At 35.7% G+C, this 18,532-nt stretch overlaps 2 protein-coding genes across 2 annotated transcripts; one reads left to right on the top strand and one right to left on the bottom strand.

Moving 5' to 3' along the window:
- Positions 1–4,476: 4,476 nt before the first annotated feature.
- On the top strand, positions 4,477–14,912 carry LOC130989404 (UDP-glycosyltransferase 90A1-like). Its single transcript, XM_057913387.1, has 2 exons — positions 4,477–5,323; positions 14,262–14,912. The coding sequence occupies exons 1-2, from the start codon at positions 4,511–4,513 to the stop codon at positions 14,787–14,789; spliced, it is 1,341 nt and encodes a 446-aa protein (XP_057769370.1). The 5' UTR covers positions 4,477–4,510; the 3' UTR covers positions 14,790–14,912.
- Positions 14,913–17,540: 2,628 nt separating this feature from the next.
- On the bottom strand, positions 17,541–18,461 carry LOC130989442 (RING-H2 finger protein ATL39-like). The gene has a single exon (XM_057913454.1). It carries the CDS (start codon positions 18,205–18,207, stop codon positions 17,641–17,643), a length of 567 nt encoding a protein of 188 aa, XP_057769437.1. The 5' UTR covers positions 18,208–18,461; the 3' UTR covers positions 17,541–17,640.
- Positions 18,462–18,532: the final 71 nt, after the last annotated feature.

Raw genomic sequence — 18,532 nt, 5'->3', positions numbered from 1 at the left:
GGGAACATGATTTATATATTATAGAGGGTGATCTTTAATTTTTTTTATTTTTTATTTTTTACCAAAAATTCATCTTTTTTCCGCGGCCATCGTCAAAATTATGCATATGATTGTACACCTAGGGGTGTAATCGAATCGAGCCGAACCGAATAGTGGTGTGTTCAAGTTTGATTTGTTTAGTATCAAATCGAATTCCGAACTTTGTTTGTCGAATACTTTGAGGTTGACGAACTTAATCGAGCCTACACGAACTTTCTAAATTTATATTTATGGTCATTAAAGCTATCTTGATTGCTCATGATCGGGGCTGGAATCATTTATGGGTTGAGTCAGATTCTATGTATATAGTTCATTTGTTTTCTGAGCGTTCAACTGCTGTTCCTTGGCGCTTTGTGGCCTCATGGAACAAAGTTCTTAGCATTCTTCCTGATTTTTATCTTCAAGTCTCTCATATTTATAGATAGGGCAATAAACCCGCTGATATTATGGCGAACTATATGAGAGAGGAAGGGTGGTGGCCCCATTCCATTGAGGAAATTAAGATTGCGCTGTCAGTCTTGATATGGCTACTCATAGCCACATCCGGAGGAGGTGATGGGTTGCAGTCTTGCGTATCTGGTTGATGCGGTTCTTCTTTGGTTTTCTTGTCGGTCGTGTTGTGGTCCGACTGCTGTAGATGGGGGTGAAGTTTTTGGTTTTGCTTTGCCGGATCCTTTGCTCTGCTCTGGCTGCTGGTCAGCTCGGGCTCGGCTAGTGAGCTCTGGCTCTGCGGGTCAGCCCTGACTTAGTTGGTCAGCTCTGGTTCTGCTCTGGATGTCTTCTGCTCTGGCTCGGAGTTTTGGCAACTCTGGGTTCGGCAGTGCTGGAGTCCGGCAGCTCTGGACTTCGGCAGAGCTGGGTTCGACAGCTCTGGCTCTTCTTGTCAACTCTAGATCTGCTGGTCTGTTCTGGTTCTTGACCAGCTCTGGTGTTTTTCAGTTCTAGTCTGTCTTCGGCAGCGCTGGTTCTCGGCATTTCTGGAGTTCGGCTGCTGTGGAGTTCGGCAACGCTGATGTCTGCAGCTCTGGACACTCGGGTCAGCTCTGGCCCTGCTGGTCAACCTTCACTCTGGATTAGCTCTGGAGGTTTTCTGCTCTGGATTGGTACCTCGGCAGCGCTGGTGCTTGGCAGCGCTGGAGTTGTTTTCTTTGGACTTCGGCAGTGCTGGCTTTTTTCCTTTTCTTTGCTGTTTTTGTTATTTTTGTTGATGTTTTTATGTTTTTTGGGAGCCGGGATTATTTAGGGGCGATGGTCCGGCCGGAGCTTCTAAAATTTTCCTAACTCAGCTCACTAAACACATTTTCTTTACGAGTACTCTTTTTCCTCTTGTTGAGGTTTTAATGAGGCTCGGCCCTTAGTTTGCTCTCTTGTGCTCTCAAGGGTTTTGTTCTGTTTTCTTTTTCTTCCTCTTTTAATAAAATCCTAATTTAATTAATTATTTTGAAAATAGATTATTTCATTCAAAATAATAAATATATTAATTATTTTCTTATAACAAATAGAGTTTATTGAAGATTTAATACAATTATTATTATTTTTAGTAGATAAATATAAGTTGTACATACTAATAATTTATTATTTTTAAGCAGAATAACTTAACGAACGTGTTCACGAGCTAACGAGACAAATACTATCAAGCTCAAGTTTGGTTTGTTTATTTATCGAACTTCTCTAAACGAACTTGAACGAACTTTTTTCGAGTCGAGCTCCGAATAGTTTGCGAGCGGCTTGGTTTATTTACAGCCCCGGTACACCAATATGCATAAACATAAACCTAAATATGCATGACATTGGATAGAAATATGCACGGGAAAGTATCAGTGTGCAAACCCTCTAGTGTCTTTCGCTGTCGAATAATACTATGCATATTTGTGTGTAACGTTATGCATATTTCTATTTTTCTTTATGCATATTCGTATTGAACTATATGGAGTGCAAAAATTTTGTAGGCCACTAACTTAGGGTGCTTTGCAAAATTAGGCCACATTTTTTTGAATTGGAAATTTGGGTCATTTATTATTAATTTCAGCGTAAATGAGCTACATTTGGACCCTGTCGGGCTATAATGTGGTTCACTTACGCCGAAATTAATAATAAACGGCCCAAATTTAAAAGCCCGAAAAAATGTGGCACAATTTTGCAAAGTGCCCTAACTTAGTGGCCTGCAAAAAAATTTGAACTCAATAAAATTGGTGGCTAACATTTGATTTTCACTATCCATTTCGCATATTTCGCACCATTAACACATTTGAGAATGTATATAATGAGAATAAGTGTAAATAAAAGAGATTTGAGAAAAATTCAAATAGTGAGATTTATCTTGAGGAACATATATATTTTTTTACACGGTGCATTAGGATATCTTGAGGAATATATATATTCCTAAAATTTAATTTCGACTCTCCGATGTGTCATCGAGCAAAGGCAATTATTTGTATATTTTAATGTATTTTTAAAATGTTTTTTAATTTATTTTTTTTATTTGTGTTTTTTTAATTAGGATTATTTTATGATTTATTTTTACATGTGTATAAATATACCAAATAAAATAATGAAATAAAATTTCACATCAGCGTTCGGGCTCCAACTGTGAAGTCACGCACGTCTCACGTGCAAAATAGCTCGATCGGACCCTAAATGTGGGCTCATTTACGCCGAAATTAATAATAAATTGCCCAAATTTGCCAGCCCGAAAAAATGTGGCCTAATTTTGCAAAGCCCCTAAGTTAGTGGCCTACAAAAATTTTGAACTCGAACTATATGCATAGTACTATGCGACACCGTCAGGTAGCTCTCGTCGCTGGTTACTTGATGGGTCACATGCATATTTCTATCTAGTGTCATATATATTTGTGTTTACCTTTATGCACATTAATGCTCAATTATATACATAATTTTGACGACGGCCTCAGAAGAAAAAATGAATATTCGGTAAATATATATATATTTCACCCCTCCGTGTTTTTTTCCTTGAAAGGGTTTGGAAGGCTATTGCCATGTGGCGCGCTCCTAGCGCACCACATGGCCCCATTGTATGACAAGCCGCTATATACTATATACCAGTATAAGGGAGTGGATCTACATAATTGTATAGGGTTCACACCCATTGAGATTTCCCCTTAAAGATAGATTTAAGATTTAATATCATCCTTCCAATATTATCTAATGGTTCAGAACCAAATGAAAATCCCGGTAATTACTCCCTTCCAATTGAAATGGATTTTCGTTCATGGTAATAACATGTTACGTTCATAAAATAAATCTTAAAATTCATAACTAAAACTTCCTACTTGTTCGCGTTACAATTTGTCGTGCAAGATAATTAAATATGTTCATGAGAATTTTGAACTTGTGTTCATGATAATAACATGATATGTTCATAAAATAAATACGCAGATTTTATAAGCGTGATTATAGATAAAATTCCGTAAAAAGAGGATTAATTATAGATCGTCAGATTAAGGAATTTACGTGAATGAGATCTAATCTCAATTTTACAAATATATGAAAATCTCAATTGATGCATGGATGATCATTTCGGTTCATCCTCGTGTGCTCTCACACGGTCAACAATTTTGAGTGTATGAATTCTAAATTCATTAATGTGCTTAATTTGTCGCAGCCAATAAGTAATTAAGAGCAGTTGACTTTAGACAATTACTCTGGATTAAGTTAATTATTAAGTTTCAATGTAAATTATAATGTAAAATGATTCTTTGTCGAAACTAGACGAAATACAATTTAATTATATATTAGATTCAGAACGTCATACTATTACTGATATAAAGACGAAATACAATTTATATATTAGATTCAAAACGTCATGCTGATATAAAGATTGTTATGGACTGAGCTAGGATTTTACTCAAGGGCGAACATATTGTTATTATACTATTATTTCTTATCAATGACTACTCTATAATGTGGAGGGTTTTATTGAAATAGAAATTGAAAGGTAACTTGCAAATTCCAAGTTCACGCGAAATCATTCAATTCACGTAATCGCATCAACTTTTAATTTTTGCATGGAATGCGAAATCCTTAATTTCATGTGAAACATTGAATTTTACATTAATTTATACTATCACGCATCATTGTTCAATTCACGTTATTACGTTAACCTTTGATTTTACAATTTTATTATAAAGAGTAAAACAGTCTATTTACACAAAAAAATTAACTAAAAATTATATATATTTAAACTTCATCTACTATTTATATATTGACTAAATAAAATGATTCCTTTTCCACATTTCAGCATTAATTGCGTTTGAAGTAAAATATTAGAAACGTCACTAAGTAAGTCAGTACATCACATGTTCACGATCAAGATTAGAATTGGTAAGTTTTATAAATAACTTTTATCTTAATAAAAATTAATGTTTTCATAGATTAACTCTTCAAAATATAATCGTCAAAATTTGAACTGTGATCAATCTCAATCCCCCCAAAAAAAAATAGAGAAGAAAAAATGGGTTCACCTCACATACTTCTCTTCCCATTCCTAGCCAAAGGCCACGCCATACCCCTCCTCCACCTCGCCCGCCTCCTCCTCCACCACGGCGCTGCCGTGACCCTCGTCACCACCCCCGCGAACCGCTCCTTCATCCGCAGCTCCCTCCCCTCCGCCATCTCCGTCGTCGACATCCCCTTCCCTCAGAACATCCCTGGCATCCCTCCCGGCGTCGAGAGCACCGACAAACTCCCCAACATCTCTCTGTGGGTCCCCCTCGCCGCCGCCGCCAAGCTCATGCAGCCCCACTTCGACCAGCTCCTCAAATCCCTCCTCCCCGCCGTCTCCCTCGTTATCTCCGACGACTTCTTTCCCTGGACCCTCGATTCCGCCACCAGACACGGCGTCCCACGATTCGTCTTCTACGCCATGGGAGCATTCTCTCTCTCTCTAATCCTCGCCGTCGCCCGCCGCCGCTTCGTCGAAGAGAGCAGCGGCGATACGCTCAACCCTACTGATTTCCCGTGGATCAAGATCAGGAGAGAAGACATCGACCCTCTCTTCATCGACCCGGAATTCGTCGGCACAGATATTCACAATTTCGCATACGAGAATATCGAGTCTTCCTCGAGAAGCCATGGCATCGTGATCAACACATTCTTCGAGCTCGAATCCGCCTACGTAAACGCATACCCAAAAATGTGGTGTCTCGGCCCGTTTTCCACGGCGGTGGAGCCGCCGGAAAATGATATGAGGCCGGCGAGCATGAAATGGCTGGATGAAAAGCTGGGGAGAGGAGAAAGAGTGATGTACGCGGCGTTTGGGACTCAGGTATAGATGAAGTGAAAGATATTATGGACTAGATTAGGATATATTTGATATATTCTAATACTAAGTAAGACAGTTCAAGTGTGAATTCCTTAGTCGTAATTGTTGACTCAAGTGTGAATTCCTTAGTCGTAATTGTTGACTAAGGAAGACAAGACAATTTAGAATTGTCTTCTTCGCTTATAAATAAGGGAGCTTGGTCTTACGAATCTAATATGAAAATATACGAAAACATTAGAAGAGAAAACACCTAGAGAGTACTATGGTTTCAATCGGAGATTTCCTAGCTGTCGAAGATTGAAACATGCACTGGGAATTGTTCCTGCATCGGATCGACATGCACGTGGATACCTCTAGTGGTGGATTCAATTCGCAGGAATCGAGATGCACGTTTACTACACAACGAGTAAGTTAATTTTATTGTTGTGTACGTTTGTAATCTCTACACATGAATCAATTGTAAATCTAGATCTAATCCTTGACTGTTATATTCCGCTGCGAATCATTAGATGATGTCAAGGAAAACCAACAGTGGTATCAGAGCCCGGGGCTCGATTTACAATTGCTATTGTGTTCTAATTGATTATGGGTTAATGAAATTAGATTTTAGAAATCTGATTTTGAAGTATGAATTTAGAATCGAATAATTCATTGAATTGGGATTGTTTTTCTTATGTTGCTGGACAACGTAGAACGCTGAAAGAAATTTTGAAATTGGATTTTGCAAAATGAAATTGGATTTTGTTTCAAAAGAAAACAAACGTACATGGTGTTGTATAAATTGCCGTTGGGCGGCGATGCTGCATCATGACCGGCATTCGTTCAAGCTGTCGGACGGCGACAGCCGCTACTGTGATATATGTCGTGGGGTGGCGCTGTTGGGGCTTGTCTTTGTGCTGCGCTCGACAGCTCATCACCGTCGACACCGCCACAGAGGCGGCTCTCGACCATCGAAAGCGCAGCCGGGCTGGAGCCATGGCAACGACGCCAACGTTTGGCTGCTATCGAAAATTGCTGGGCATTCGAACCTATCGGCCGGAATGGCTGAGGAACGGTGAGGACGCGGGCAGGCGTCTGGAGACGTCGCCGCTTACCTCCGACGCGCCTTCGAGCCGCGACCGGCTGGGATCCGTCCAGCTAGAGCGCCGTTTCTTCCTCCGCTGAAAACGCGTCCCCTCCGATGCGGCTTCGAGCTGCGACCGGCGTGGAGACCTCCGGCGTGGACGCGCGACGTCTGACGGGCGAAGAGGCGGCAGCGGGGCTCCGGGCGAGGCGACGGGAAGGAGAAAGGGGCAGCGGCTGCTGCTGCAAACCCCTTTTCTCAAACCCTTATTGCTGAAAGTTGATTTGGGCCTCGGTCTGGGCCTGGTCTGGGCCTAGGGCTGCTGGGCTTCTGTTTCTCTTCTTAAGAGGCTGGGCCTGCGAAATTTTAAAATATAAATGGCCCTTTTGGGCTGAAACTGTTTTATAAAAAAAAAAAAAATGTTATTAATTTAGAATTAATAATATTAATCCCAATTTCAGAATTGAATTTATTAATTAGATTAATAAATCTTGTTTATTATCATTTTAGAAATAATAATAATCAGTGTGTTTATATTAATTTGGAATTAATATAAACTAATTAGATTAATGAATTTTATTTAGTATTATTATTTTGAAAGAATAATATTGAATGCAAATTTATATTGATTTGGAATTAATATAAATTGACTAATTCATTAATTTGATTTGCAAATCATTAATTATTGTTATTTTTGAAATAATAATATTTGATGAGTTTCTATATTAATTTTGAATTAATATATCAAATTATTATTTTTGAAATAATAATGTTGTATTGATTTGGATTCATACAAACTGATTAGCCCATATTTTAATTGGAGAATAAAATTTTAATTGGATTAAGGAATTTTATTCGTAGAGATTTTATGTTGTTTTGTGATAAGCATGTTATTTGATTTTATGCTTATTATTTAACTATAGTAGTTAGAGACCGCTTTTATGCTTGGGTAGGCGGCGCCCTGTATATGTAGTCCGCGTTACTATGTATGGGTAGGCGGCACCCAATACGTGTGGTCCGCATTTCGTATGCCTGGGTAGGCGGCACCCAGTAATTGTTTTGCTATTTAATATTGGATATTAAATATAAGCAATTAGTATCACATGCTAAATCCCCATTAAATATAAGTCTTTGTGAAAGCACAAAACGCGTCGTCCATCATAATTGTCTGAGCAACCCATCCTTTTCGATCAAGAGTATTTACATAAAATTGTATGCTCTAATCTACAAGGCCAAGGCTCATTCATAGGTTGGCACCGTGTGATGGGGTTGACTTACTTAAATCATTTTGGAACGCAAAGCGACCAAGAATAATTTAAGGACGCAGATTAATTGGATTAATCAACCAAGAATTGCAAAATTGTTGTTGCAATTGGCTTAGAGGCCTACTAAGTGATATTATTGTAGTCATCAGCAAAGCAGAGGCTGCATAATATTGACTTGGATCTTGGACCACTAAGATTTATATTGATTATAAATCCGTATTTTATGTTGGGGGCATAAGATATGTTAAAATTAGTGGGAGCTAATCAAGACAAAATGCCTTGTTTGATTAGTAAAATAAATGTGATCTTATTTGATTTGATTCTTTTTATCGCTTTCTTTTATCTATGTTTTATCTGCAACTGTTTTGTTATGTTTGTTGGATACGGTAAATTGACTAGGTCAAACTTTCTGGATTGACCGCGCAAGTTGCGTTTGGTGCTAAGGCTAGATAGGATTGATTATGTCTTAGAGAAATCAATCCACATCATCTTGAATGTGACTTTAGAAACTTTCAAAATGTTTGACATTGAAAGTTATAAGAAACATATGGATGATGTAACTTCTGCTAAATATGTCATGATTGTGTCTATGAGTTTGGAACTGCATAAACAACGTGATCATATGTTTTCGATTGAGATGTTGATACACCTGAAGAGTGTTGATGCTTTAGAAGCTAAGACCATAAAGTATGAGATACTCATGGATCTCTTCAGGATTAATCTACATGGAGTAGACAAGGTCTCTATGAATGTCTTGAAAAAGATTGAGTTAATTGAGAGGATGGCCACGATTGGAACGAGACTATTCGATATTTGTCTCAATCAACTTAATCTTGCAGTAATGATCTGTCTCATTTGTGAACTTCATAGTGAATTCAAAATGAACAATAGGACAGTGACACTGCCATGAGTTTCATGACATGTTAAGAACGATTTTGAATCGTCTTCCACTAAGGACAAATAAGTTCTTATGATTAATGCTTCTGCCAATTCTAACCCAAAAGGAAAGAAAAGGTAAAAGAAGGATCAAAGAACTAAATTTTGCATCCTAAGGTGGAAACCAAAAGAAGCAGAAGTTACCCAAAGATAAAATACTTTTTGTCAAGAAAATGACACTGGAAGGGATACTGCTTGATGTTCAAAACATTGGATGTTTTGATAGCAGAATTTGGTATATTTTTCATTGAGGTGAACATGTAACAACTCATACTCCTGGGTATTAGATACGAGTTATAGTTCACAAATTTTAAAATGTGTGTTGTCTAACTAAAACAGGAGAGTGGGACCAAGGAAATTTGACTTACGCATTTGTTTTGAGCAATAGTTGTTGCTAAATGCATAAGGTCTTATGGATTTGATCTATCTTTGGGTTTGTGGACATGTTAGATTGTTATTTTGTTCTTGGAATTATGAGAAATATAATTTCCATTCTCGTGTTAGACATTGAAGTTTTTCATTCCATTTTGCGAATAGAATTTATTCTACTTTGCTTAATGGAGATGAAAATATTTCACTTGAGAATGCTTTATATTTGCTCAATACGAACAAAATATCCTCAGTGTGTAAAATAAACAATCACAAGTAATGCGAATAGTCCGACTTAACTTTGGCATGTAGGCTTGGTCACTTAATGAAATGATTAACAAGATCGAGAAAGTTAGACTATCTCACACTTTTTGACGTAAAGTCTTAAAGTGCTTGTGAAATCACATCTCAAGGTTAAAATGACCAACGAGCCACTTTCTAGGAAAAGAATACAAGCTAAAGTACTTGAGTTGATTCACATAGTGATATGTGGACTGTTTCCAAACTTAAGCACAAAGTGGATTTTCGTACTTCACAACTTTCACAGACGATTTCTTAAGGTATGGAAATGTGTATCTTATGAAACACAAATCAGAAACTTTGAGAAATTTATGGAGTTTAAGTTAGGAGTCGAGAAATAACTTGGAGAAGTATTTAATCTCTAAGATTAGATCGAGAAAGAAATACTTAAGCCATGTGTTTGTCGATTGCTTGAAGTCATATGGAATCCATCCACAATGGACTCCTCTAGGGATACCTTATCTGAGTTGGGTATCCGAAAGGAGAAATCGAACATCATTAGATATGATTCGATCCATAATGAGCTTTTCAAAACTTCTGGTGTATCTTTGGGACTATGCCTTGTTTATTATTGCTTATATTCTGAACCAAGTTCCACTTGAATTAGTTGAGTAAATATCATATGATTGTGGTATTGAAAGAAGCATAGTTTACACATGTGTGAACCTTGGGTTACACTACATATGTAGAGAAAATGCTCGCTGATTAGTTGGAATCAAAAGTGAGAAGTGTTACTTTGTGGGATATCCGAAGAAAACACGAGAATACTACTATTTTCTTGGAAAATATAAGTTCACGGTTTTAGGATTGCGATGTTTCTTGAAAAGACTTGGTCTATAGAGAACAAGATCGTTATGACTTAGATCTTGACAAGATTTGAGAGCCACAAAGTCAACATGGAGGAAGAAAACTTGTTAGATGGTCTAAACAAGGATTTAGTGGGAGTTGTTCATGATCTCATTGGTATTGATGCACTACTAAGAGCGTCAAACACATCCAATAAGAGCAGTATTGAAGATTTTTGCAGAAATGCAATATTCTTCAATACGGGGGGAGATATGACATTGGATGTCGAAGATCCTTCATCATGATATAGCGGATCAACTTCCTCAAGTTCTTCAAGTTCAGAATAACGAAGAGCCTGCACAAATGCAACGTCGTATAAGTTCTAAAGAACGTAAACCAACTAAAGAATGTATCTATTGATCTAGGATCAAGATGATAAAGAATTTGGAATTGGTGATGAACTTAGAACATATGCGAAACTATGATAGTCATAGGTTCCATGATGGTCATATATTCTTAGAAGTGGCAAAAGCCATAAAATCTAAAATGGATTGGTTAGACCTTAACTGAGTCATCATCTGGGATAATATCCATTTGATGCTAATGACAATGTGCAAACCTGCAAGGCGAGGTTAGTGGCAAAAGGTTATATAATCACTGTGAGAGCATTGATTATGATGAAATCTTTTCACTAATTGCTAAAGTCAAGTCCATTGAGATTTTGCTTGTTGTTATGAACTAAAACAAGCTTCTAGAATATGGAACAAATGTTTTGACAAAGAAATCAAATCGTTTGATTTTGATCAAAAGCAAATAAAGTATTGTGTTTATAGGAAACACAAGAATGAGAACACAATTTTCATCATCATTTATGTATGACATATTGAAAATGAAAATTATTGTACTCATGATGCAATCCATGAAAGACTAGTTGTAAATTTCCTTCATGGTGAAGGATTTGAGTAAAGCCTATTATATCCTTGGGATCAAGATCTATTGAGTTTGAGCTAATAGATTGTTAGGCTATCAAAATCCACTTACATAGACAAGATGTTAAGGCGATATTCCATGAAGAAGTCCGAAATGACATCTACCAATGGAATATGGCATCTTTTTGTCAAGGAAGGATTGTCATTCTAATGACAATGAGATTTAATGCACAAAGAATGATCCTAACGCTAGGGCAATAGGATGGTCATGAATGTCATGATTTTCACTACACAAGGTGTAGTCTGTGTGCTTAACATCGTTGACAGATTTTAAGAGATATTAGAAACAAAAGATTATGTTAGATCAAGTTCCCACATAAGAGGACATTGCTAATCATTTTGACCAATTGTTATGCATTGTGAATCATAACAAACACTTTGAGTGTTTGGGAATTGGATATCTTCGAGACTGGCTTTAGTCAGTGGGAGTAAAAGTAATATGTCTAGAAATAATCTGTGTTGAGACTTATTACTTGATCACATTTATGACATTTGATGTCACTAATGGCATTATGCATTTATTTGATTGATTACTTTGATTATTTGTTTTCATTCAATTAAATGTTCCCATGAGTTAATACTGTTGCTAATTTAGTGGGAGATTAGCAATAGAGTATAACTCTTAAAGAGCCCCAACTGAGGATCATCAAGATTGGGATATTGATGATATGTTATAAGTTGGCATGCGATCTGTATCACATTCTTAGAGAATATAGTTGTTCCCACGACTATGAGATATTAGATACTCGTGATAGATGCATGGATACTTTAGAGAGTATTGGCATACCCAACCAATATATCATTTGTTTTGGTGTCTATGATTATTGGTGTGTGGAGTTTGTGACAGTCCTTTGACTTGAGGGCAATACTTATCTTACTTATTGAATGGTATACTTTGACCAAGTACAATGCTTGCACTCCAACCAAAGGGGTAGATACGGCTTGTGTTGGGTATATCGGGATATAAGGGAAGGTGGTAGTTGTGCCAAGATAGGATTCATTCCTCGATTTACATTTCGAGAAGAACACTCAGTTTCTCTATATTACTTGACCGTTAAGTCACTGGCCAGTGCAATTGATATGTTCGAACTTTAAAAGTTGAACATGATCGATGGAGGTCATTTAATAAAGATGAGATAAATTGATAGAGCTATTAGAAAGACACAATGGCAAATTCTAGGCCCTATCGAGTGGTTCGTGAATGAAAGGATGTTACTATATCTTCGCATAAAGGTTTTGTTTACAGAATCCACGTAAACGTTCTTCATATATCGAGTTCGCTACACAACGCAGTCTACGAGTTTTGTGTAGACTTTAATTTGATTATCGACGATAATGGAGGCCTATTGGGTCACACTTTATGTGTATTGTTGATTCGCTTAAGAGTGCAAAGTTAGTGCTTGGTGTTTAATCTAATGCTAGTCCAAGTGGGAGATTGAAAGATATTATGGACTAGATTAGGATATATTTGATATATTCTAATACTAAGTAAGACAGTTCAAGTGTGAATTCCTTAGTCGTAATTGTTGACTCAAGTGTGAATTCCTTAGTCGTAATTGTTGACTAAGGAAGACAAGACAATTTAGAATTGTCTTCTTCGCTTATAAATAAGGGAGCTTGGTCTTACGAATCTAATATGAAAATATACGAAAACATTAGAAGAGAAAACACCTAGAGAGTACTATGGTTTCAATCGGAGATTTCCTAGCTGTCGAAGATTGAAACATGCACTGGGAATTGTTCCTGCATCTGATCGACATGCACGTGGATACCTTAGTAGTGGATTCACGGCAAGGATCGAGACGCACGTTTACTACACAACAAGTAAGTTAATTTTATTGTTGTGTACGTTTGTAATCTCTACACATGAATCAATTGTAAATCTAGATCTAATCCTTGAATGTATATTCCGCTGCGTATCATTAGATGATGTCAAGGATATCCAATATGAAGCACATAATTTTAGTTTCATTCAGTATTCGATTCAGATTTTTGATATTCGAACACAAAATTTAATGATTCGAATACAGATGCAAATACTTTTTTTTTATTAGTTATCAAATATGATTATATTATTTTTATATATATTAGGCTTGTATTCAGGGACGGAGCCGGGGGGCTAGAGCCCCCTCCCAAATTTTGAGGTTTTTTTTTTGTATATATAGATATATATTTATACCTATTATAAAATAATTTTGTTTTATAAAAGATTATTTGGTTATTATATTCTCTCATATATACTTAATTTAAGGATAATTCTGTTATTTAAAACTATATAATCTATGAAATATTGTTTGTTATTATTACTATTATACTTGTCTTTTAATAAAAAAATGTCTAATATGTATGAAATGCTAAAAAAAATTATAATGTATTGAAACTAATTTGTAATATATAGAAAATATATAATCTATGAACATGTTGTTTGTTATTATTATTATTATGCTTGCCTTTTAATAAAAAATGTCTTAAATATACGGAATGTCCAAAAAAAATTTTGTGATATATTGAAACTATATAATCTATGAAAATATTGTTCGTTATTATTAGTATTATGCTAGTATTTTAATAAAAAAAATACCTTAAATATACAGAATGCCCAAAAAAAATTTCTCGGGGGCGGTCCGTACAATTTCAGCCCCCCCTCCCCCCCCTGAACTTAATTCCTGGCTCCATCCCTGCTTATATTATGATTTGAGAGTTGAAATTTGGAATAGCAGAGTATTATTTTTTAGCATATATTATTGAGTTTTGTAGGTAAATATATTATGAATTGAATATATTCGATTCGAATTAAATAGTAAGAACTCGATTTGAATACTTGATTTGAATTGTTTAGAATATACTTGTAAAAATTGAAATAAATATTTAATTCGATTCGAATATTCGCGAATCAGTGTACGAATCAAATATAAATAGCAAATAAGATTCAAAATACTCCCTCCGTCCCGCGAAGCGTGACCCACTTTCCTTTTTGGGTTGTCCCACGAAGCTTGACCTATTTCTAAAAATGGTAAAAAATTTACCCTTTATTCACCTTTTCACTTTTTCACCTACCACACTTAACACACAAAATACCAATTTCTTAATTCTCGTGCCGAAAAGAAATGGGTCACGCTTCATGGGACGGAGGGAGTATATTCGAATACTGATTTAAATTACTTTTACAATATGAACCGAGAATTAATCTGATGATATTCGCTTTGATTCGATTCGTTTACGTCCCTACTCAGGTAGAGATCTCGCCGGAGCAATTCGAGGAGATCAAGAAGGGGTTGGAGGAATCCGGTGTCAACTTTTTGCTGGTGGTGAGGAAAAATGAGGCACAGTTGATGGACGGGTTTGAGGAGAGGGTGAGGGGGAGAGGGATTGTAGTGAGAGAGTGGGTTAATCAGAGGGAGATATTGGGGCACGGCAGCGTTGCGGGGTTCTTGAGCCAGTGCGGGTGGACGTCGGTGATGGAGAGTGTGTGTGCGAAGGTTCCGATTCTGGCGATGCCGGGGATGTGGGAGCAGCCGCTCAACGCGGTGTTGGTGGCGGAGGAGCTGAGGGTGGGGCTCAGGGTGAAGGCTTCTAATGGGTTTGTTAAGTGGGAGAGTTTGGCGGCGGCGGCCAAGGAGTTGATGGAAGGGGAGCTGGGGGATGAGGTGAGGAGGAACGCGGCGGAGCTCGGCGGCGCTGCAATGAGAGCGGTGGAGGAAGGCGGCTCCTCTTGGTTGAGCTTGAAGAAGCTTTTGAGCGAGTTTGGTCACACAACTTGAAATAAATAATTGCTTGTTTCTCAATTAAATAATCATGTATGTAACTGTGTTTGTTAAATTGTCTGTATAATGATGTATTCAAATTAATTGTGCGTTATAATTGAAAATTGAGTTCGGTATCAATTTTATTGTTAATTAATTGTGCGTTGAGATTGAAAATTGAGTTCGGTATCAATTTATTGTTGGATTATGATCGGAAGTCAACATGACATAGTTAAATAGTTAATTAAGGTTTAGGAACCAGGGGGCTTAGCCCACTGGCCACCAGGTCCTCACTTAAGTGAAGTGACCCGGGTTCGATCCCTCTTGGGAGCGTTGGAGATATAATGTGGATTTGGTGAATGGAGAGATAAGGTGGTTCTTGGAATGGATGGGGAACTAACTACTAACATCTAACATGACTTTGCCCGATAAAAAAAAAAAAAAAAAGCTAATTAAAGTTTAGAGAACTAACTACTAACATCTAACATGACTTTGCCCGATCAAAAAAAAAAAAAAGTTAATTAAGGTTTAGGGAACTAACTACTAACATCTAACATGACTTTGCCCGATCAAAAAAAAAAAAGCTAATTAAAGTTTAGAGAACTAACTACTAACATCTAACATGACTTTGCCCGATCAAAAAAAAAAAAAGTTAATTAAGGTTTAGGGGCCATACAATTTTGGACATCGGTTCATGAAAAAAATTGATAGAAACAATGAGCTTAAAAAGTTCCTTTTTTTGTATCAATTTTTGAATTTCAACCTCATACTAAAGTCTTTCCCAACTCCAATTTCCCATTAAAAATTCGAATATATCTTAAAAAGAAAGATTGAAAATTTCTACAAAAGTTTCAAAGACGATGCTCCGTGTCCTATGACAAATGGGATCCTCTGTCCCAAAATATAATGCGTACTACGTGTACCACTCTTTATTTTTTTATATTTTTAAATTATTTTTTATTCAATTTTAATTTATTATAAAGATAATTAACAAGGGTGGGTTCACTCATCCATTTAGGGTTTATAATTATTTTTTTATATTTATTTGAATTAATAATAGATTATTTGGATTCATTAATTCAAAGTTAGGGTATATAATTTTTAAAATTTTATTTTTTCCATGACAAATACTAATTAGAGTTTATAATATAATAATAATTTTTATTTTTATAAAAAACAATTTATAAAATAAAGAAATGAAGAGTGATACACGTGGTACACACAATATTGTGGGACAGAGGATCTCATCTGGTCTTGTGAGATGAGATCCAGTGTCCCACAATCTTATGTGTGCCAATGTGTCCCATGCTTATATCTATTATTTTAAAAATATTTTTTATAAAAATAAAATTTATTATAATAGTATGAATTATATTAAAGTTTTATATCAAAAAATTAATTTTTTTAAAAGGTATATACCATGACTTTGAATTTAGCAACCTATTAATAGCTAATAAAAATGAAATTAAATGATAAAAATAATTATATACCTAAATTGATGGAATAAACCCTAGTTAATAATCACAAAATTAAACTAAAGCATATAAAGTTGAAATTGAAGAAAATATACATAAGAAATTAAACAAAATTGAAAGTGGGACATAAAGTTTGGTACACTGAATCTCATTCTCGTGTGCTATTGTGTTTCACACTTAATTTTGTTATTTTATAATTGATTAATACAAGAATTAAAAAAATATTGTATATAATTAGTAAACTCTAATGAATATTTATCTCTAAAAATTAAAATTTTAAAAAATTATGTACCCTATTGTAAAATAATTAACAATAACAATCAAATATTAATTCAAATAAATAAATAAATAATTATAAATAATAATTGGATGAGTGAACTCTAGTTAATTAGCTTAAAACTAGTACACACCCATCCGTGCAATGCACAACAAACATATATCGAAATTAAATGACATATTTAAACAAATAAATACAGATATTAAAATAGAATTGCAATATAAACAAATGTAAAATATATTTTTAAAATAAAATAAAATAGTCCACGTCATTAATTTTTCAAATTTATATAAAGTGCAATGATAATTATAGTTATTTAATAAATTTAAATTATTTGATAATAACAAATTATTACTGTAGAGTTATGCACGCATAATAAAAAAATATTTTCATATAAATACTTAAATAAAAAAAATTGTAAAACTTTAATGAAGAAAGAGAAAATAAAATATTTTAAATTTTAAATTTTATTTTTTTCATAACTTGTTTTTTTCTTTTTCTTTTTTTTGAGATTTTTCATGATGTTTATACCATATTAAAGATCTTGTCACGAGCTTACATTTAAGATGCGTATTAGATATTTTTTCATGAATCAAATTTAAAAAATCAAAATAAAATAAAAAGAGAAGAAAGAGAAAAAGAGAGAGAGAAAAAAAAATGAAGGGAAAAAACTTCATTTTTATATATTATATAGATTATACTAAAAAAATAGTAAATTTAAATTAAAGAAATTAAAAAATAATTTAAAAGTTTAGTGAATTCAAAGTGGAGCAGAAGTGAGACATTAAAAATGGAATAGAGTCTGGGGAGTGGAATATGGATTTGGTTGTCTCAGGGGGAAATTTTTGACTCAAATGGTGGCTGATACGTCCTTCCCTGATCGGCCTTTCTGGCTATGCATTGGCATGTTCGATTAAACTAAGGTTTAGATGTTCTTGTGGAAATGTTTCCAACTGCAAAGGCCCTCACTAGGTGTGGGGAGCATGTTGAGACTCCGAGAGAAGGGAATAGCATTGCAAATAATTGTAACAAAAAAAACTAGGACAAGTGAGGCAGTACGTAAGGAGAGAGTAATATTCACTTGCAAAGCAGAAACTCAATGGATCTAATGACCTAATTAAACATGATCAATATCCATAGTTGTTTGTGTGTGTGTAGAATTATTATCATTATCGAGAATCCCAACAACCTGAAAACTCTGTCCAGATCTCTCATGATCATCACCACCTCCTCCATAAACCGGTGGAAGAATACTTACAAGATCATCAGCGGCGGCGGCTCTGCAAATGGGGCAAACGGGAGCCCTGAGAAGCCAGAGATCCACACACTCGGCGTGAAAACTGTGGTTGCACGACGGCAGCAGGCGGCATCTCTCGCCGGCTCTGAAGCTCTCGAGGCAGACGGCGCAGTCCGCGGCGGGGCTGCTGGCCTTGGCGGCGAAGTCGAAACACGGAAGCTTCTCGATGTCGTCTTGGGACATGCTGGTGCTCCCCAGGCTCTCTCTCTCCACCGCGTTGGTGCTTCTCTCAGTAGCAGCGCCGTTGCGCAGCGTCCGCCCCACTATCCAGACGTGGATGAGGACTAGAACGCCCATGCCCAGAAACAGCAACATCACTGAAATCACTATCGCCATCACCAATATCTGTGTTGCTAAACCCACGCTGTGCTTTTCCATCTCAAACATTAATCATGCTGCATCTCCAAGAGAGAGAGACGATGATGATTGGTTGTAATAAGATGAATGAATTTGGTGGCATAGGAAGAACTTTTTTGTGCTTATTTTGATCAATAAAGTTATTGAATAAAATATGCCCCCACAAAAAATGGTTAAATACTTCAAAAATATGTATTTATTTTTTTTTAAAAAATTGATTTAAAATAAAAGAGAATTTAATTATTTTATTGTTCTCTTCATATTATAGTTTTTTTTGTAATATTTTAAAAGTTTTATTGTTCTCTCTCTGTTCACTAAGGGCTCGTTTGATATTGGGTTTAGGGTTATTCAGGAT

The sequence above is a fragment of the Salvia miltiorrhiza genome, chromosome 6 (genome assembly GCF_028751815.1).
Source record: "Salvia miltiorrhiza cultivar Shanhuang (shh) chromosome 6, IMPLAD_Smil_shh, whole genome shotgun sequence".
In the NCBI taxonomy this organism is placed as follows: Eukaryota; Viridiplantae; Streptophyta; class Magnoliopsida; order Lamiales; family Lamiaceae; genus Salvia; species Salvia miltiorrhiza.
This window is presented reverse-complemented; position numbering and strand designations above follow the sequence as displayed.

What these genes read in the sequence shown, in the direction of transcription:
- LOC130989404 (XM_057913387.1), top strand. Translation starts at nt 4,511, where the DNA reads ATGGGTTCACCTCACATACTTCTCTTCCCATTCCTAGCCAAAGGCCAC. An exon ending in ACGCGGCGTTTGGGACTCAG is followed by an intron (nt 5,324 to 14,261) that starts GTATAGATGAAG and finishes GTCCCTACTCAG; the next exon opens with GTAGAGATCTCGCCGGAGCA.
- LOC130989442 (XM_057913454.1), bottom strand. Translation starts at nt 18,207, where the DNA reads ATGTTTGAGATGGAAAAGCACAGCGTGGGTTTAGCAACACAGATATTG.